The following is an 18300-nucleotide window of genomic DNA, read 5'->3' as shown; positions in this document are numbered from 1 at the left end:
ATATCACCGTTGTGCCCATTCTGTCTCATCTCAACATGGATTTCATTGTGTTTTAACTGCTGGATGCGGGTCAAACCATAATTCATGCCAGCTTTCTAGGCGACAAAATACGCATTTCCCTAATCTCTCGACAAAAGACGTTCAATCTTTCTCTCTCGCACACTGTGATATTACTATCAGGCATACAAGCGATTTCTGCTTACTCCACCAATGCTTTCAGATGTTGATTAAAAATGACCTTTGACCATTTTACTTATTTTTCAAACTGATAAGCAGCCTTAACATCACTCCTAGCATCCATATTACATTCAGAAAATTTCGAATTTAGTTCGCAGTTGAGTCGCACAACGAACATACTTCTCTTAGGCTTTGGTCAGTTATCGTCGATCATGGCGTTCTATTTTCAGTTGGTAGGAAATCGAATTCAGTGAATATTTATACGGATTTTTTTGTGTTTGACAAGTGATGATTTTTTTGTAGATTATTTCCAGTGGTTGAAAAAGAGTTTGAAGTATTGATTACACTCAGTAATTATAAGGTTATAGAAGTGATCATAAAAATCACATACTTGCAACATGACCACTTGATCCGGGTAGAATTTCGTCACACCATCGTCTCATATGAAACATAATCGACGTTTCTCAACTATACAGTTTCTTTATTACATACGTCAATGAATTTGAAAGAAATCGTCTATTTTCAATATTCAAGTCAACTTGTGACCCCTTCAAAGCTGAAGAGATAAGAAAAACACTCAAATAGCTCCAAATCCCTATAAATATTAGAAATTTATTGGAATTTATACTCGTGTTGTTAGTGAAAAAATTGCTTTGACTACATATACACATTCGATTTTGATAAAAAGGGAGCTGGAACCGCGGATATTCTGTTAATGCGCATGCAAGTTGATTTTCAGCTGCCGAAAAAATCTTTTTTCAAAAAATGAAATATTTTCTAGATTAAAAATCTCACAATTCTTATTCAGTGCAGAGTGGGTTTCTGAATATGATGAATCGTAAATGAATTTTGGAACAATTTCTGTAAGTAAATTTACTAGTAACATAAAGAGTGATTCATTCTAGTGAGGAAAAAAAACAATGGAAATGTCTCCCTTTCCAATAAAGTGAAAGGATTCAAAATATTGAGCAAAGATTCTAAAATAATTCTATGAACACACCCAAAAAATATCCGTCGACATCAATTTTCACAGTGTACAATGATTTTTCTTTTTTTTTGAAGTGTAAACATCCGTTTGTGCAAGCTCCTTTTCAGTGAATTGTAGATAACAAAGTTGTGATTCACATTGGCATGTGAGCAGTTGATATGATGCTGTGCCATTAGTGTGTCGCCACGACATCAGTCCCATAAGCACGAGTTGTCCAAGTTCACAAAGGAAAGAATCGTGCACGTCTAGCCATTGACCTTTGCAGCGATAAACGTTTAAACATCCTCTTTTTTGTCAGTTGAAGGGAAATGGATTTTTTTTTGAAAACACATTTTTTTTTTCTTTGTAGCATTCATGGTGATAAGGTGAACGAAGTGTGAAAAAAAGAATTGAAAACAGAATGAATGAGGCATGATTAAACTCAACAAACAAGAAAGCATAGTACAGAGTTTACTCGTATGTTTTTTCTAGTGCACAAACTAAATGATTATATAGACTCTGTTGAGAGAAGTGATAAAGCAAATGGACGTGTGCTAAAGTTAAATTTAAACATAAGTAGCACACGACAAAAAACAAAAACAAAAAAAAAGAATAAAAAACCACAATGATAATAAAATACTTGACTAAGATGAATGTAATCAGCATCGGTTTAATCATTACCACTACATTGTTTGCTGGTTGTTTGAGCGAACGAGCAAGTATGTGTCTTAATCACAGTGTTTACGTTTCAATTACTATAATTCCGACTTGATATTTAACTTTCTCACAAAAATGAAATTGCACTTTTTTGTTGTTAGATCCACTAAAAGATCCGCACATTTGCGGTCGGCCTAACTGTGAGCTGGAGAATACAAAATTTAGTTATTCTCCAAATACACGCTATCTCTACGCATACAATGCACACATTCGATCGGAGTTTAATGGCACTGGTCATAATTCGTCGAATATTTACGTGTCCGGTACAGTGGAGCTGACTTTCCCGAAAAAATGTGAGGGTTCCATGAAATTGATCGATGTGGAATTAAGAGAGCGGCCCATTGAAGAGGAAGCCAGCGGCGAATATAATTCCGATGAATCGGTCCCATTGAATAATTTACACAGTCGATCGGCTGAATTTGCAGACGATGTGCAAAAATATAATTTGAGGTAAATTTTAGAAATCCATATTCTGGTAAAATAATAGAGCCAATGATTATAAACATAGAATATTGCATCATTCGAAAACATTCTATTTAAATTGAATCGGAAATTCGGATGAAAATGCATGTACATAATTCTTGTTCATACGTATATCGATTTCCATGTGCAATGTTGGACGATGATTAATGGCCCAAAACTACATTTCACACCTTCATATATTCAGATTTTCATTCCATGATGGCATCGTTGACGAGCTGTGCCCAGAACCAGACGAACCCAATTGGGTAATGAATTTCAAGCGTGGCATCCTGTCATCATTTCAAAACTCAATGAAACGCTTCGACATCGACTACAAATCATGGGAAACGGATATATCCGGATCATGTAACGTTGAATATGTGGTAAATGGTGCGTCGGGCACCAGTTTGCTCATACAAAAGCGCAAAGATATTACATCGTGCATAAATCGTTACAAAACCAATTCAATTCTGCAAACGACACCCTACGACTTTAGGAAACAGTATTCGGTGTTGCCGGTGCTACAATCGGCGAGCTACTGCAATGTAACTGCCCACACACATACACATACACATACACCGCAATTGCATTTATTTTGCGTGTAAAATGAATTTTGTGCTTCCTTTTTTCAGATCATTCTCGACCATAGTGTTTACCAAGATGTTAGCTGCTATGAACGTCATCAATTTGTGCCGTTTTCCAATAACGGCACCGGTGCCGTAACCACATCCAACATTACGCTGTCACTGTTGGAGGAAATACAGTTTGAAGTTGAAGAATCCACCGGATATGAGACGGAAAATGCGATTAAAAAACGTGAAAAACTTTTATTCAATCACTATCCAACGCCAAAGCATACAACTGGTGAAATTAAAATCGCACGCAAACTTCTCGTGCAAATGTGCCAATTCGGGTTTCCAGACATCAAACGACAATTCATTGATGTGTATTCGAAATTCTTACAAAACGCTCGACAACTGTCAACCACCGCACTTCATCAACTGTTTTCACGCGCTTCGAGCATTTGCAACGACAATGATAACGGAAAGTAAGCGATATTTTTGTAATTTTTGTTATAATTTATTCATTCACTACCACCGACGGAGTAGTTTCAAAGTAATTAGAAATTTTTACACATAAGCTGTGTAATCGAGAGTAATTGCGTTGAATTAAGGTCATACTTACCGCTTCGATTACATTTCGCAGGAACCATATTCTGGAAAGTTTACCATACATCGGTAGCACGGCATCTGTCGAGATGATGGCACAAGAAATCATTAAAAAGTCCATTAGCAATGACATTGCTCAAAAGTGGCTCTCATCCATCTCATTTCTTCCCAGGTACGTTTCAAGCCATTTATTAACTTGATAATAATAATTCATCATATTAATTATTTATAAAAACTTATTACACAGACCAGATGAACAAATGTTACAAGCACTGTTCACCGTTCTTAAACACGAGATAAAGAACCGCGAGCCAATTTTCATACTTTCACCAACTGCCGTTGTACACACATACTGTCGCAATCATCATGACTGTGGTGAAAATGATGAAGTCAAGGCTTACATCGATTTTCTCGAAAGAAATGCACTTGTCGAATTGGAGAAGAATCTGTTGGTGCGAGCAAATCGAGAAAAGGTTAGTTATTTCTACAACTCAAAAGAATATCAACTCTCCGGCAAGATATCTATCTCTGACAGTTGATCTCTTTCAAGCTTGAGAAAAATACTTTATGTTCCTTTGTCCCATTTTGTAATTCCAATCATTTCTCTTCCTTTAATCGAGAATACCTTCATTTCAGGCGATAATTTTGCTACGAGGCATTGGTAACATCGGTCTTATGTCAAAGACATTCCGTTACAAAATGCGTGAATACATTGACAACAATGACATTCCGGTTGAGGTTCGAGTGAATATCATAGCCGCACATCGTCGCACCGACTGTGAAAAGAATCGAGATTACTTCTTGGACACTTATCGACGCACCACAGTGAATTCGGAAATTCGAATCGCCGCGTATTTGGAAACAATGCGATGCCCGGATTATCTTACGGTTAAACAAATCAAATTCGTCCTTGAAAATGAAGAAGTGAATCAAGTCGGTTCATTTGTTTGGTCACATCTAAAAAACATTGCCAAATCCGCGTCGCCAGTTCGTGTCGCAGCGCAAGGACTTTTGGTTGATGATGATTTAGGCAAGAAATATAAAATGGATTTCCGCAAATTTTCACACAATTTCGAACACAGTCTCTTTTTTGATGAATACAATTTTGGCTTGAGTAGCGATGCCAATTTGATATTTGGCACTGATTCATACATGCCACGATCGGCTTCATACAATTTTACCGTCGATTTGTTTGGCGAATCGGTGAACATTTTCGAGGTGTCGGCTTATATGCAGGGATTTGAACACATGGTCGAAGGTATTTTTGGGCCAAAAGGACCATTGTCGACCAAAGGATTCTCGGACAATGTCGAAGCGGTTAAAGATTATTTTAAAGAGAAAATTGCTCCTATCAAGGGTAAGTGTATTACGATGCAGTATCTAGTTAAAACGTCTAAATTGTGTTAATTTTGTGAAAAGCATTCGATTGTTATTAAATTGCATTGTACTTTCAAGCCCAAATTGACGCAAAATCTGTCTTATTTCAGCCGAAACTATTGATAAAATAAATCTAAGACTACGCCGTGACGCTGACCAACAGAAGAAATCGACAAATAACGATGAGCAGGATTATGAATTGGAAAACGAAGACTCGGACAAGCCAAAAACTGGCACAGATTCTCCAAATTATCCACAAGATTTGCAAAACGATGTCAAGAAGCTCAACTATGATATTAAGTAATTACTTTTATATTGACTTTTTTACTTCAAAATCGAATTTGAAAACCATTTGCGAAAACTGGGTCAAACTTCAATAGTAATCAAATTCAATTTAAATTCTTTTCTTCCTTATCCAATGGAATTATTCCATGTCATTCATTCATTTTTCACACGATCTAATTTCAATCGTCTCTTCATTTTTATTTGAAGATACAATATGAATAGTCCGCGTGCTGCATTCGGATTGAAAATGTTTGGCAACGACATCAAATACAAAACATTAGAAGATCTTCGTGAGGTGTACGCTCTTTTCAACGATTTAAATCCAATGAATCAATTAAAACAATTGCTGTCGGGCAAAGAGATAATTTACACAAAATCGGGTGTATTCCTTGAGGCATCGTATGAGGTGCCGTTAACATCTGGTTTTCCATTGGCATTGCATGCATACGGAGCATCATCGATTGATTTGCGTGCATCGGGTTCGTTGCAAGGCGATAATTTCTGGGAAAACCCTAAATTTGCGATAAATGGTAAACTCAAGCCCAGTGTATCATTAGATGTTATCGGATCGATGCAGTTCGACTATTTCTACGGAACGTTGGGTATTCGTGTTAAATCGAATTTATATTCAAGCTCATCGGTCGAAGCAAAACTCAAAGTGGACGGAAAAAATTATGTGTCACTGCAATTTGGATTACCACAAGATCGAAATGACATTATAAGTGCACGCAGTGAATTGATTGTGTTGCAACATGAACGGGAAATTCGGCAGCCGGGCATTGAAAAGCGTTATGCAAATTCAACGTGTACATGGCCGGGCATCGAACGAGCCGTTGGATTGAAAGTGTGCAGTGATTATAGTTTGCCGGATGTAAGCAAAAGTGTACGGCAATTGCCGAGTTTGTTGTTGTGCGGTCCAATTGATATCGAAATGCATGTTGATAAAGCTGATGTGAGTGCGAAAACATTTTCCATTGAATACAAATGGCATGATGCACCGGGCGATCGATCAAGTGGAACATTCATATTTGAAACGCCATACACCGAAATTTCGCGTATATTCACTGCAAACATTACAAAAGAACCGGATGAATACAGCCTAAAAATGAAATTCGAAAACGGAAAGACAATCCATTCGGCAACGGCATCGTACAAAAATACCGACGATGAAAAATCAGTTGAAGCCAATCTGTTGATTGACAGCCAAAAGAGATTCTCTCTCGAAATGGGTTTGAATCGAACGATTATCATCCATGGTTGGATTTATCATCCACGATTTTCATTGGCTGTGAGTAACGAGGAAATTGTTGGGCTATCGGGAACGGTGAAAAAAATCGGGAAAAATAAAATTATGCAATACGATCCGCAATTGGAGTTTTGGACGAAAAAATTCAAAGCAAGAATGACTGGGTACATTACAACGACTGAGAGTAAATTTTCCACCAGATTGCTGGTGAACTACAAGTTTGATCAGGACAATGAACAGCTTATCGATTTCGAAAGTGAGATCGAAGGACTGCACGATGGATATCGAAGCAGTTTGGTTGGAATGGCAAAATGGAATACGACCGCATATAAAAAGTATAACTTTAAAGCAAATATCAATTATAAACGTGTTCTGAGTCACATTGAACTGGGATTGAATGTTAACAATGCCGTCGATTTTATGGATCCAAAATATAATCTGGGCATTCGGTTGGCTCTCATTAAAACCGAACCCGATGACAGAGAATTCAATTCACGTACAAATTTTACCATCGAAGTTACCAGACCCATATCGAAAATTTATTACAAGTTCATGGTCAAGTAAGCAACATACTATATTGACGCTCCGTTTTATTCGCTGTTTAATTATTGAAATTCTTATTAATAGATACAATACAAAAATCAAACGAGGACCTTTGCACAATATTATGCTGTTGTTTCGCTATGCGGAGAATAAAGAAGCAACAATTGTCGTTTCGGCTATGCTTCCGTCCAGTTACTCACGAAATATTGATTTTTACTTGAATGTTCAAATACCGGGCTTTAATTCGTGTACGGCACGTTTTCAGGCAATTGAACGAACCAAACGACTGCAGTATGATGTAAGTTTGAATGGGTGGTTTGATTTATTTATAGACAAAAACACCAAAAATGAATGACTTATTTATATTGAAGTTTTTCCGAACAAATTGTTCACAACTGAAAATATTCAACAAAATATCACGTGGTTTGATTCAAACGTTAAATTTCAAATTCCCATTTTGTTTGATACATTTTACTTCAATCGATAAAAAATTTAATTTTTTTATAAATAATTCTATTTTGTCTAATTTCTAGATAAAAGTTCAAGGAACATGGTTCACCGGGCATTCTATTGAGATTTATGGAATGTATGACGATAAGAGCTCAACACATGAATCACGACATCAACTTAAATTGGTTATGAAGAGTCCGCATTTCAATGAAACGACCATTTTGGCACGTTATCTACTGAATGAAACTGCAATGCAAATAGAAACCAATATCGATTATGGTGCAAATCCGTATGGTCTCATCATTGGCCACAATCATTTTGGCTTTTACGACCAAAGTGTCTATGGTGAATTGAAGATTTTAGAGAGACGCTATTGGGTCAGTGCTCGATTGAGCGATGAAAACTTCCGAAAGCTATCGATTGATTTACACATTGATCGGTGAGAATTTTATTGCATTCTGATTTCAATCTCTTCATTTGTTTTTTTTTCTCGAGTCATTTTTTTTCATTTACCCAAGACTTTTCATCCAGTTAGTTATTCAATAAATAAAATCTAAGCACATAACACACATTAAGCTGAGTGAATAGTGGATATAAACAACTTTGAAATGTTCTATTTATTCGCAGCACACGTGAGATTCGTTTGATCATCGGCGGTCAATCAACGCCACAGAAAAAGGAAATCGAAGTGAAAGTCTCGTGGGATTCGAATCGTGATCCAACGCAAGAGGTATAATTAAAATTCTTTCGTTAGAATGCTTTTTTAAACCGATATTCTCCGTCATATCGATTAGTTGAATGATTAATACAATTTAATTAATATGAAAATAAAAATAAGCAATTGAATAGTTTCAAAAAAAAAAAAAAAAAAACATTTTCTCTTACATCAATAGCTATTTTTGAATGCTGAATTCAATACACCCACATACAAAACGTATGATGGAGGTTTTACACTTTCCTATCCAGCGCGAACGTTCAGTGGCTCGTTCGATTTGGCTGTACCTGGTCCGACGTATCGTGGTAACGTTAGCATTGGTTGGCGATCAAATGAAACCATTCACCTAACATTCGACTCTGGTGCATATTACGAACCAAAGCGACACATCTGGATTGATTTGCGGCTAAAAACTCCATTTGTTGACTGGCAAACCAATCAGTTCAGTGCCCAAGTGTATCAAGCCAAAAATCTGTTCTCGAGCAATGCAACGATTCTGTGGGCCGACAGTCAAAAGCTTATTCTAGGTGCTTTGACTGACTTTGAATTTGATGATCCAAACATAAAAATTGAAGCCAAACTGCTTGTCAACAGTACAGTGAAACAAGTGCCAACAATCAATGCTGCATTTAGACATCATCAAGATAAGCGTCACTACATCACGGACGTTTCAATTCATCATGCACCGCACGATCAAAAACCAAACATTTTCGGTATTAAATCCGCATGGCAAATACACTCGAATGATCTGTACAGAAATATATCCGGTTCGATAATGATGCAAACACCATTGAAAGGCTATTCAAAAGGCTCATTAGCAACGAAATTCTCGTTGAGTTCGGTCAAAGCACTTCGTGGTGCTGCCGATTTCGAGCTCGAAGCCAAGAAATTCACATTGGCCGTTGATGGAACAGTGAAAAAGGTCACCGATTGCATGCTAGTGGTGAATATTACCACGCCCATTGAAAAATACCGAAATATTGTCAGTCGATTGGGATTGGTAAATCGTAAGCGTCATTTTGTCGCTGAAGTTCGTGCTCCAGGTAATTATTGCGTGAATTTGATCGAATTGGAAAAAAAAAAATTTATTTTCACATCCAATTTTTTTTAGGTGGAGCACTTGGCATTGAGTGTAAATTCAATGTTGAATCAATGAGCCGATTTAATGTGATTTTCAATTTGGAAGCGCCGATTATTTTCAGTTTGGACACACCAATCGAAAGTTTTAAGAAAATTATGCTCATCGCAAAACTGCGACCAGACATGGTGGATTTCAGGGGCGGATTCAATAAATTTGTTCTGGGTTATGTTGGTGTATCGCGGAAAACATCACTCGAAGACTTTGAATACTCGTGGAAAGTGTACACACCGTTAGATCACTTTGAAGAGAGCAGTTTGGTGATAAAATTCATTCGAAAACAAATCTTTGATATGGAAGTCATGTTGAAATTCGCACAAAAGAAATTGGGAATCATTGTGAATGGGAAATCAAAGGAGAAATTGATCAATTTACCAAAAGTTGAGCATTCGTTACCATTTAAGTCGAAGTTGTCTGAGGATTTTGATAAATTTTTGAGATATTTTGTAGACGAAGAAGATTCAAGCGAAGATGTTAGTTTACATCAAGAAGAGGTGGATAGTGAAAGTGGTTAGTGTTTTAGCAATATTGCTCCATCATTTTTCTCATTCATAGTATTTTGAAAAAAGAACAAATTTTTAATAGGAGAAATTAAAAAAAAATCGCATCAATCTCTTTCAATTTTTCCCAGGTGAATGGAGTTTATTGGGTCAAATGGAATTGAATACAATCATTTGGCCGACAATTTCTGGATTTTTGGATGTTGACGACATTGATGAAGAGTACTATGTAATTCGTAGTACATTGAATCTGCCGGTGGGAAATATTATTGTGAATGATCTGTTGTATTTCCCCGATTATATGCATGTACACAATTCACTACAACTTGCCACACCGTTCGACGCCTACAAAGAAGTTGAATTGCTCTACCTGCACTGTGCAAAACTCGGCCATTTCTACGTATCAGCTTTGGAATTATTCTATAAAAACGGTACAAATTGGACTGAATTGGGATTCAATTCAAATTACACCAAAGTCATGGATGTCGATTTCAAATCCCATGACATCGCACTGAATTTGTTCTTACCGTTCGAAACGTTGCCGCGTGTGATGTTGGCAGGTGGTATTGAGATCGCTGAATCAACGTACAAAGCAAACATTTCCGGTCGTACATTAAACACGGCCATGTCATTGGCAGCTGATTTGGAATTCGACACGAATTTCATTGATCTCAAAGCTGGATTAGCGTTAGCCTCACTCGCTATACCGCACTATGAGCTGAAAGTAGTTTACAAACAAGATCTTTCCGATACGGAAAACATACTGATTTTTGCCTTCGATGAAAATTACAACGATCACTCTTTCTGTCGCATCGAAAGCACCTGGCAAACTGAGCAGAATTATATAAAACTCCACAGCAAAGCATCCACAAATGCATTCCCGATCACACTCATGGAAACATCCATCGTTTTGAATCGATCATCAAATTTTGTGGCTCTACTTGACCTCAACATGAACACGTTGTCGAAACGAGGCGTTGCATTTCATGTGAGTGCAAAGAAACGTGGCGATCGTGTTGCTTTCGAACTGGCCACACCAATACCAAATTTGGCCAATGTTACATCGTCGGTAATTTTGCGACGCATCCCAAGGCAAAATGTTTATTTGGTATCGGGCAGATTGACACGGAACCGTGAAATTTACAATGTAAATGGCACTGCTGAATTCCAATCCAACGTTCCAATCAGCTTGGACTTGCGTTTGCGGCCCGTTGCACGGAATACAGTCACATTTGTGTCATACTCATTGAACCAAAACATCAACGATCACCAAAAAACGGTCAACATTCGCATATCTGAGTTTGATAAATTCTTCGAAGTGAACAGCGTCATCTCAATCTTCAGCAAGGTCAATTGGAATATTTTAACGACAATCGATACATCACCCGGTTTTCTCTCAAAATCACAGAATATGAACCATTGTACATTCAAACAATCCGTGAAACCCGATAACGACGACAAATTCACTGGTGAATTTTCTATAGTAACACCGTGGCGTTCATTTGGAATCGATAATCTCAGTATCAACGGAACCGCTTTGATGAAGCCCCATTCAGGATTTGTGAATCTGTTCTATGATTTTAGCTTGGGCCATGGCCAAATTCATTCGTCGTGGACATTCGTGCTGCTGGAGAATATGCAAGCACTATTCGATTTTCGATCGGAAAATGAACTTGGAACGCGAACACTTAAAGTCGGAATGAAGTATGGAAATCCAGGCAAAACCAATCAACGTTTGAACTTTGGCGGTAATCTGGATGTCGATTCAAAGGTTAACCTCGAAACAAACTGCTCGATTATGCTAATTAGCAAGACTGATCGGAGTGGAAGCTTTTCTGTTCGATTACCAGCCCCAATGGATGATGTGCACCGATTTACCGGACGATTCGGAGGTGAAATTTTATCCACACCCATTCAGGATGTTATCATTGAAACGAGATACGAGTCAGATAAGGAAAGAAAACGTTTTGTAAGCAGGGCCCAGTACAGAGATTTAACCGATTTACAAACATTGTTGCATGCTCAGTGGGGAACAGACACAGTAAATAAGACATTCGAAACGAATTTACAAATGCTTCGCAAGGGAATTCGACGTGAAGTATCGGCCAGAGTGAAAACGCCATATTTCAAAGAGGAAACAATTCGCGCCAGTGGATTCTATGAAAATGACCAGACTCAACAGGTTTTAGAGTGAGTTTTTTCTCAATTTTTTTTTTTGCTTTTATTGATTTTAGTTCGTATTTAAATGGAGTTTTTTTGAACAATTTCTGCAAAAAAAAAATTCAGTTATAAAATGATCATCTCTTTTGTTTGCAGTGCGAATGTGAGATTCCCATCGAGTCGTGAAATTGCCAGCACACACATTGAATTCAATAGCATGTCTAACGTCAGAGGATTTGTGAAATGTGTAACACCATTCCCGAATGTTACTTGGTTGCGAACGGATTTGAACTACACAACTCAAGCGTAAGTTCATTTCCCTCTTTTCTGGAATATTTTTCAAGAATGATAGAAATGTGGATTTCATCACAAATAATCAATTTCCATTTCACAGTGGATTCTCGCGCAAATACATCAAATCTGCATGGCCGTCCGATTTTGCCTACTTTGATATGCAAAGTACATTCGATTCGCATAGTTTGGATCGAAATCATCAAGGTAAAATCGATATGGAAGTGCCATTGGAATCTCGTCACACTGCTGCCATCGTGTACGATCTTAAAGAGCGTCAAACATTGACCACGGGGCATTGTAATGTAATTTACAACTCAGATAAGGTTCTCGATGGAACATACAAATGCAAAGCCGAGTCACGTGCTGGTTTCTCAAAAGAAATAACCGAAATTGCATTGGACAATGACTACTATCCAGCTGGAATAACGTATGTGCATCAAATGGAGTATAATGTAGCCGAATCTCCATACTTTGACATGAAACGTGCCGAATTATACGAGCTAAAAAACAGTACACGTTTTAATATCACCGGTGAATTGCATGTGCGAACAACGGAAACGGGGCAAGCGTATAAAATTGTTGCAATCCATCCGAATCGAACGGTTTCGATTACATCAGACTACGATGCACACGACACGACCGTAAACCAAAAGTTGAAATTGGCATTGTCGTCGGATTTGTGGATTGCATATGATTTCAAGTTGACAAATCTAACGACATCATCGATGGATTCGCAAGAGTTTAGTGTGGAATTGCAATATCCGAAACGAAATCTATCGACCAGTGGATGGTACTCAATAACTGATGAAGTGTTTGATTCGGATTTGGCATTTAAATGGACGAAAGTAAAGAAAGTTCAGGTAGACACGTATGATGATTATGGCTATGATCAATCGTCCGAAGAAACAGACGACAATGAGGCAATGTATGAGAACGAAGAGAAGGTCATAAAAGCGGCATTGACTTGGCGCAACGAACCCTTGGCATCGAACGATAAAAGCAACCAGTCAGTTTTGCTTGTTATCAAGCATCCATCGTTTAAAAAAGACGTCACATTCAATGCAAATTATTATCGAAATAATATCAATTTGATTCACGGTAAATTGATTGTCGACTATCACGAAGATCCAGAACATTTACTAACACTTGAGGGTGGCATTATGGATTCCACGCAAGTGATGAAACATCGAAATTATTCAATTCATGTGCTTGGTTTGCATGAACTATCGAAATTCGATCTGTATGCATTGGGCTCAGTTGCAGCCAATTTCGGTGTTTATTCAACGAAGAACTTTGGCCGATATAAACGTGGCTATTTACCATTGCAAGAAGGTCTGTTGAATGCCGGCGTTGATTTTCCGCACAATGACTTCCATTATCACAAAGAAACACCACACAAAACATTCTATGTTTGGACCAGAGCTGATGGCGCTTATCCCGTTTATCGTGTAAATGGAACATATGAGGATAGCCCAGATGTGAACACAACCGCTGAATTCTTTATCAACATTGATGATCGACTTGTAAAGTTGGACGCAAACTTCACACCTGATGCATCACAGAATTTACGTATGCTCGGAATAATACCAGATGCAAGAAGCGCCTCTTTCGATTTATGGCGTGATTATGAAGACATTCGAATCGTTGACATTGCCTATTATTTACGTATGAATCATTCACGATTGATAACGAGTCAGCTGATTTGGCGACCGAAATTAAGAGCAGAACTCAAGGTTGGTTTTACGTTTTTGGTTGCAAAAATGAATTGATTTTTGGAAAAAAAAAAATTATTTGGCTCTAATTGTGATTCATTTTGTTCTTTTTTTTCAGGATGGTTTCAGAAAACTCTCAACACAGATGTACGATTCATTCTCCGAAAATGTCGATTTTTGGGTCAAATCCCTATATTCGGAAGCAAATGAAACAGTCAATGATATTTGGTCGAATGCACGTCCATTTGCCGATGAATTTTTGGAGGATATAAGGTAAAAACAATTAAAATCTCACAAAAGCTTTTCTATTCTGTTTGCGACGGATAAAAGCCAAATTTGAAGGATTTTTGAGGTGGGTTTTATGGACTTTGAACACAAGAGTGTGTATGTGTGTATGGTATCTTTTGTTCGAAGAAAATCATCAAATTTTGCAATTTTTACTCGATAAGCTAGCTCTTTCTAACATCAATTTTCGTTGCTTCTTTTTCAGTGGCTTAAGCGTAATCGGCGAGGATATCGAAGAGTTCCGAAAGTTGTTGAATCAATCGTATGAAGCGAATGACTTTTACATCAAAACCATGGTTAATTTCACACTCACTGTTCTCGATGAGTTGGCCATTCGTAATCACATTGGATCCGTACCGAAGATTTTGAAAGAAATCTGGCAAGTTCTTGGTGACTCAGGCGTCGCTTTGCGAAAGAGTATCTTATGGCTGATCGAAACGATCAAAACAACATACAAAAATACCATCGATACATTGAATCGAATTTTCCATGGCGAGGCAATGAGCTATGTGTCTTCCGTGGTTGAAAAGGCGATATACAAATACGATCGTTTCATAAAAGATTTGCATTTATCGTTCATCAAGTATGTGGAAAATATTTGGAATAGTTTCAGTACTACGTTGATGAATTACTGGCGCGGCATGTTGGAGCGTATTCAACCGATGGTGATGCGTTTTGTTCATTATGCTGAAGCTCTCGTGTGGAACATTAGTTCGGAGATTTTCGAATTTTTACACAAAAACACAAATGATTTGGTAAAATCGCCATATTTCGATACAGTTTCGGAGTTTATGCGTGATTTGGACACAGTTTATCGCGACATTCAGGACAACGATGCAATCACTAATATCAGAAAGTATTCAGCACTTGCATCGGCCTTTTTGCGCGAAAAATACTTCAAAGTCGTTCCATTCGGAAAAGAATTGCAAAAATTGTTGAACGAACTGGTGGACGAGATAAAACAATTGCGTAAACTGGAGTTGGTTCAATTTGTCATCAATCGAATTGACGAATGGGAGGCGAAATTCACGTGGTTTGCCGAAGAATTCCAATTGGACAAGCGAATGCATCAATTGTGGCAGATAATCGTAAACAAAATCACTGCTTACGAACAGACTGCTCTGGAGATGGACGACAAGTATCGCGAGGCCAAGACAAATTTCGTATTCGATCCGGAAACTGGTCTTATGAAACTTGAGCAAAAATTGCCAATGTCATGGCACGCCTTCAACGAGACACCGATTTTCGAGGAAATTTCCGAACTGCAAATGTTGACCAAAACATTCCGCATCTTCAACGGAGTGAATGTTTCGCTGTTTTCAATCGATTTACTCGAATACTACACGAATCCGTATGTATGGCTACCACCCTTCAAAGCACGTTCGCTCATGATTGGATCAAGACATTACATCACGTTTGACAAACGATTCATTTCACTCAACCACCAATATGGATACATTGAAAATGGCCAAAAGCCAGATAAATGCTCGTATGTGCTGGCCAACGACTTTGTTGATTTCAATTTTACGTTGACGCAAGAGCCATCGATAGCTGTTTACAATGACAAACTTTTATCGACACGCAAACTGGCAATTGTAAGCGACGGGAATATCATTGAAATCGACTTGATCGGAGCAACGGTGCAGATAAATAGAAACTCAACCACGGCACTGCCTATTCAAGTTGGAGACACAATCATTTATCGTGACTGGGATATTTTGGTGATTCGATCAAGAAACGGATTCGAACTGAATTGTAATCTTCAATTTGATTTTTGTTGGTTTGAAACCAGCGGATGGTACTACGGTAAAACGGCGGGCATCATGGGTACAGTGAATAATGAAATCTACGACGATTTCTTGACGTCTAAGCATGTAATCACGAAGGATGCCAACGAATTTAGACAGAGCTGGGCACTAAATCATGGTGGTCAAGTGGATAGGTGCAAGCATGAATTGAACGATAATAAACACATAATTTCGAATGAACTGTTGAACATTTGCGACACTTATTTCCTGAGCAAAGTATCACCATTCGCCAATTGCTATCCAACGGTCGATTCACGACCTTTCTATGACATGTGCTTGGATATGGGATCAAATTCAATAACCAATTTCACACACAATGAACATCCAGCTCAGAAGGGTGCTTGTGCCGTTGCTTTGGCATACATGGAAAGTTGCGCAGATGAAACGCTTCCGTTGAGAATCCCCGAAATTTGTTTGCAGTAAGTCAGATGATTACTATTACTATTTTTATGAAATGTTGTATTTCAAATGGAATGAATTTTCATCGTTTTCCTCTAATTTTCAGCTGTAATTTGATCAATGGATCATACGTAGCCGAAGGAAACATTTTTGAACTGTCAGGTGCTGATGTACCGAAAACCACCGACGTCGTATTCATCGTTGAAGCGAAGATATGCAACCAAAATCTACCAGTCAACAAAAATATACCAACCATCATTGCAGCTTTGGAGAAGGCCTTCGGTGAAGTTGGTCTATCAAATGCTAGGTATCGTGACAGTATCAGAATTCTAATTTGTCAAAATCTACTTATTAAATAAATTGAATCATGATAAATATGAATATTTATTCTTTTGAAAAAAAAAATGTAATAACCCATTGAATTGAAAATTCCAGATATGCGGTAGTAGCATTTGGAGGAAGTGCACCATTTGAAAATGCCCATAGTATCGTGTACAACAATGACATTTTTGCCGATAGTCACCAAATTCGACATCACTTCGATCATATCAAAACGGGCAACAGTAACAGTAGCGATATATCTCGTGCCATTAAAGTGGCCTCAGAGCTAGTGTTTCGACCAGGCGCTTCCAAGACATTCATTCTGATGCCATGTTCCAATTGCAATGTCTCTGGCATGCACGTGAGTTTTTCTTTCATTCGTTTTCCATTGTTCTTCAAATTTGATTTGATTTATTTCGGAGAATCATTTTCAATATACAAATTAATTTTTTTTTCAATATTCTTTGTCACCATTTCCACCAGTTCGACTACTCATCAGTTTTGCAATTCCTGTGGGAGCACAACATCAACCTGCACATATTCATGAACGGTAATTTTGAAACGAAGAAGCCGCGTAATGAGAACAAAATCTTTGGATTTGACAATGGCCATGCGTACACCAATAACTACCTCAAAGATTCAACGGGCAGCAAGGAATTACGCGCCGAAATCATTTTGCCAAAGAACATGCTTGGATTTTGTATGGTTTGGGCGCTGGAAACGAACGGCACTATCTTTACAGCCAATAAAATGAAGCTAAATTCACGAACGCCAATCAAGAAATTCTCGGCCGTGTTTGCAAAACGTGTTGCCAAATCCGCTATTCCATCGTCATGTCAAACGTGTGAATGTACGGGTGAAAATAATGGCATCGCTTATGTTACATGCACGAGCTGTGATTTCCCAAATGCCTTCGAAGAGGAAGACATTAACACCATATTTGATGAAGACGATTTATTGGAAGACGATGACGAAAATAGTGATGAATAAGATTTTTAACGTTTAAGCTCGGAAAATCTATAAGAATTTATGATATCAATTTAATAAAAATAATTAAAATTTAAACAAAAAATAAAAATATTTGAAAAAAATAATCAAAAATTCGAGATTTTATTTCAAAATTGTTTATTTTTACTTGATTTCATTAAAAGAAGAAGTTTTTAGTATACATCCATTTGTCATTATTGCGTTCGAACAGTTATTTTTTGTTTGTTTATATCGTCCAAAGAACGTTCGGCCAAAATCAAACGAAAATATTGAAAAGAATTTCCTTGTTTTCGTTTAAAAAAAAAAAAGGAAATTGAAATACAGTCGTATAAAAAGCTAACTGAATTCCGTTTCATATTCGAAAAAAGAATTGTTTAGATCCACTGTAAAGTATCGTCATTTGTTTTTGTCATAAAAATCAATTGGATATGTAAGTATAAAAAAGAATTCCTATCAATTTTCACTATAAGCCTTAGAGTTGCTGTAATTTATACAATGTTTTTTCTTTTTTTTCCCATTGAGACGTGATAAATAAAGGAAAATGTGGGGAAAGGAAAAAAAAAAGTAAAGAAAAAACAACATTTTCAT

General features: G+C 37.5%; 1 protein-coding gene across 4 annotated transcripts; it reads left to right on the top strand.

The window, feature by feature from the left end:
* Window positions 1-324: 324 nt before the first annotated feature.
* Window positions 325-17826, top strand: LOC129567391 (uncharacterized). 4 transcript variants are annotated; one of them, XM_055444223.1, is made up of 24 exons: window positions 325-410; window positions 481-1040; window positions 1515-1863; window positions 1963-2311; window positions 2529-2868; window positions 2956-3371; window positions 3530-3664; window positions 3740-3965; window positions 4129-4849; window positions 4980-5169; window positions 5362-6960; window positions 7028-7241; window positions 7477-7832; window positions 8021-8123; window positions 8287-9151; window positions 9220-9756; window positions 9878-11936; window positions 12063-12212; window positions 12301-13933; window positions 14031-14185; window positions 14403-16424; window positions 16511-16711; window positions 16840-17086; window positions 17209-17826. In XM_055444223.1, the coding sequence occupies exons 3-24, from the start codon at window positions 1770-1772 to the stop codon at window positions 17713-17715; spliced, it is 13119 nt and encodes a 4372-aa protein (XP_055300198.1). In that variant the 5' UTR covers window positions 325-410; window positions 481-1040; window positions 1515-1769; the 3' UTR covers window positions 17716-17826. The 4 variants fall into 4 exon arrangements, with proteins under 4 accessions (XP_055300198.1, XP_055300201.1, XP_055300199.1 ...); XM_055444226.1 differs by lacking the exon at window positions 481-1040; XM_055444224.1 differs by lacking the exon at window positions 481-1040 and having other exon boundaries at window positions 327-372.
* Window positions 17827-18300: the final 474 nt, after the last annotated feature.

Source organism: Sitodiplosis mosellana, unplaced genomic scaffold (genome assembly GCF_009176505.1).
Source record: "Sitodiplosis mosellana isolate CC-2019 unplaced genomic scaffold, AAFC_SMos_1.0 Smas_scaffold_11, whole genome shotgun sequence".
NCBI classification, from domain to species: domain Eukaryota; kingdom Metazoa; phylum Arthropoda; class Insecta; order Diptera; family Cecidomyiidae; genus Sitodiplosis; species Sitodiplosis mosellana.
This window is presented reverse-complemented; position numbering and strand designations above follow the sequence as displayed.

Coding starts and splice junctions, on each gene's coding strand:
- LOC129567391 (XM_055444226.1), top strand. CDS start 1,770: ATGATAATAAAATACTTGACTAAGATGAATGTAATCAGCATCGGTTTA. Junction 4,850..4,979: donor GAAAATTGCTCCTATCAAGG/GTAAGTGTATTA, acceptor GTCTTATTTCAG/CCGAAACTATTGATAAAATA. Junction 7,833..8,020: donor ATTGATTTACACATTGATCG/GTGAGAATTTTA, acceptor ATTTATTCGCAG/CACACGTGAGATTCGTTTGA.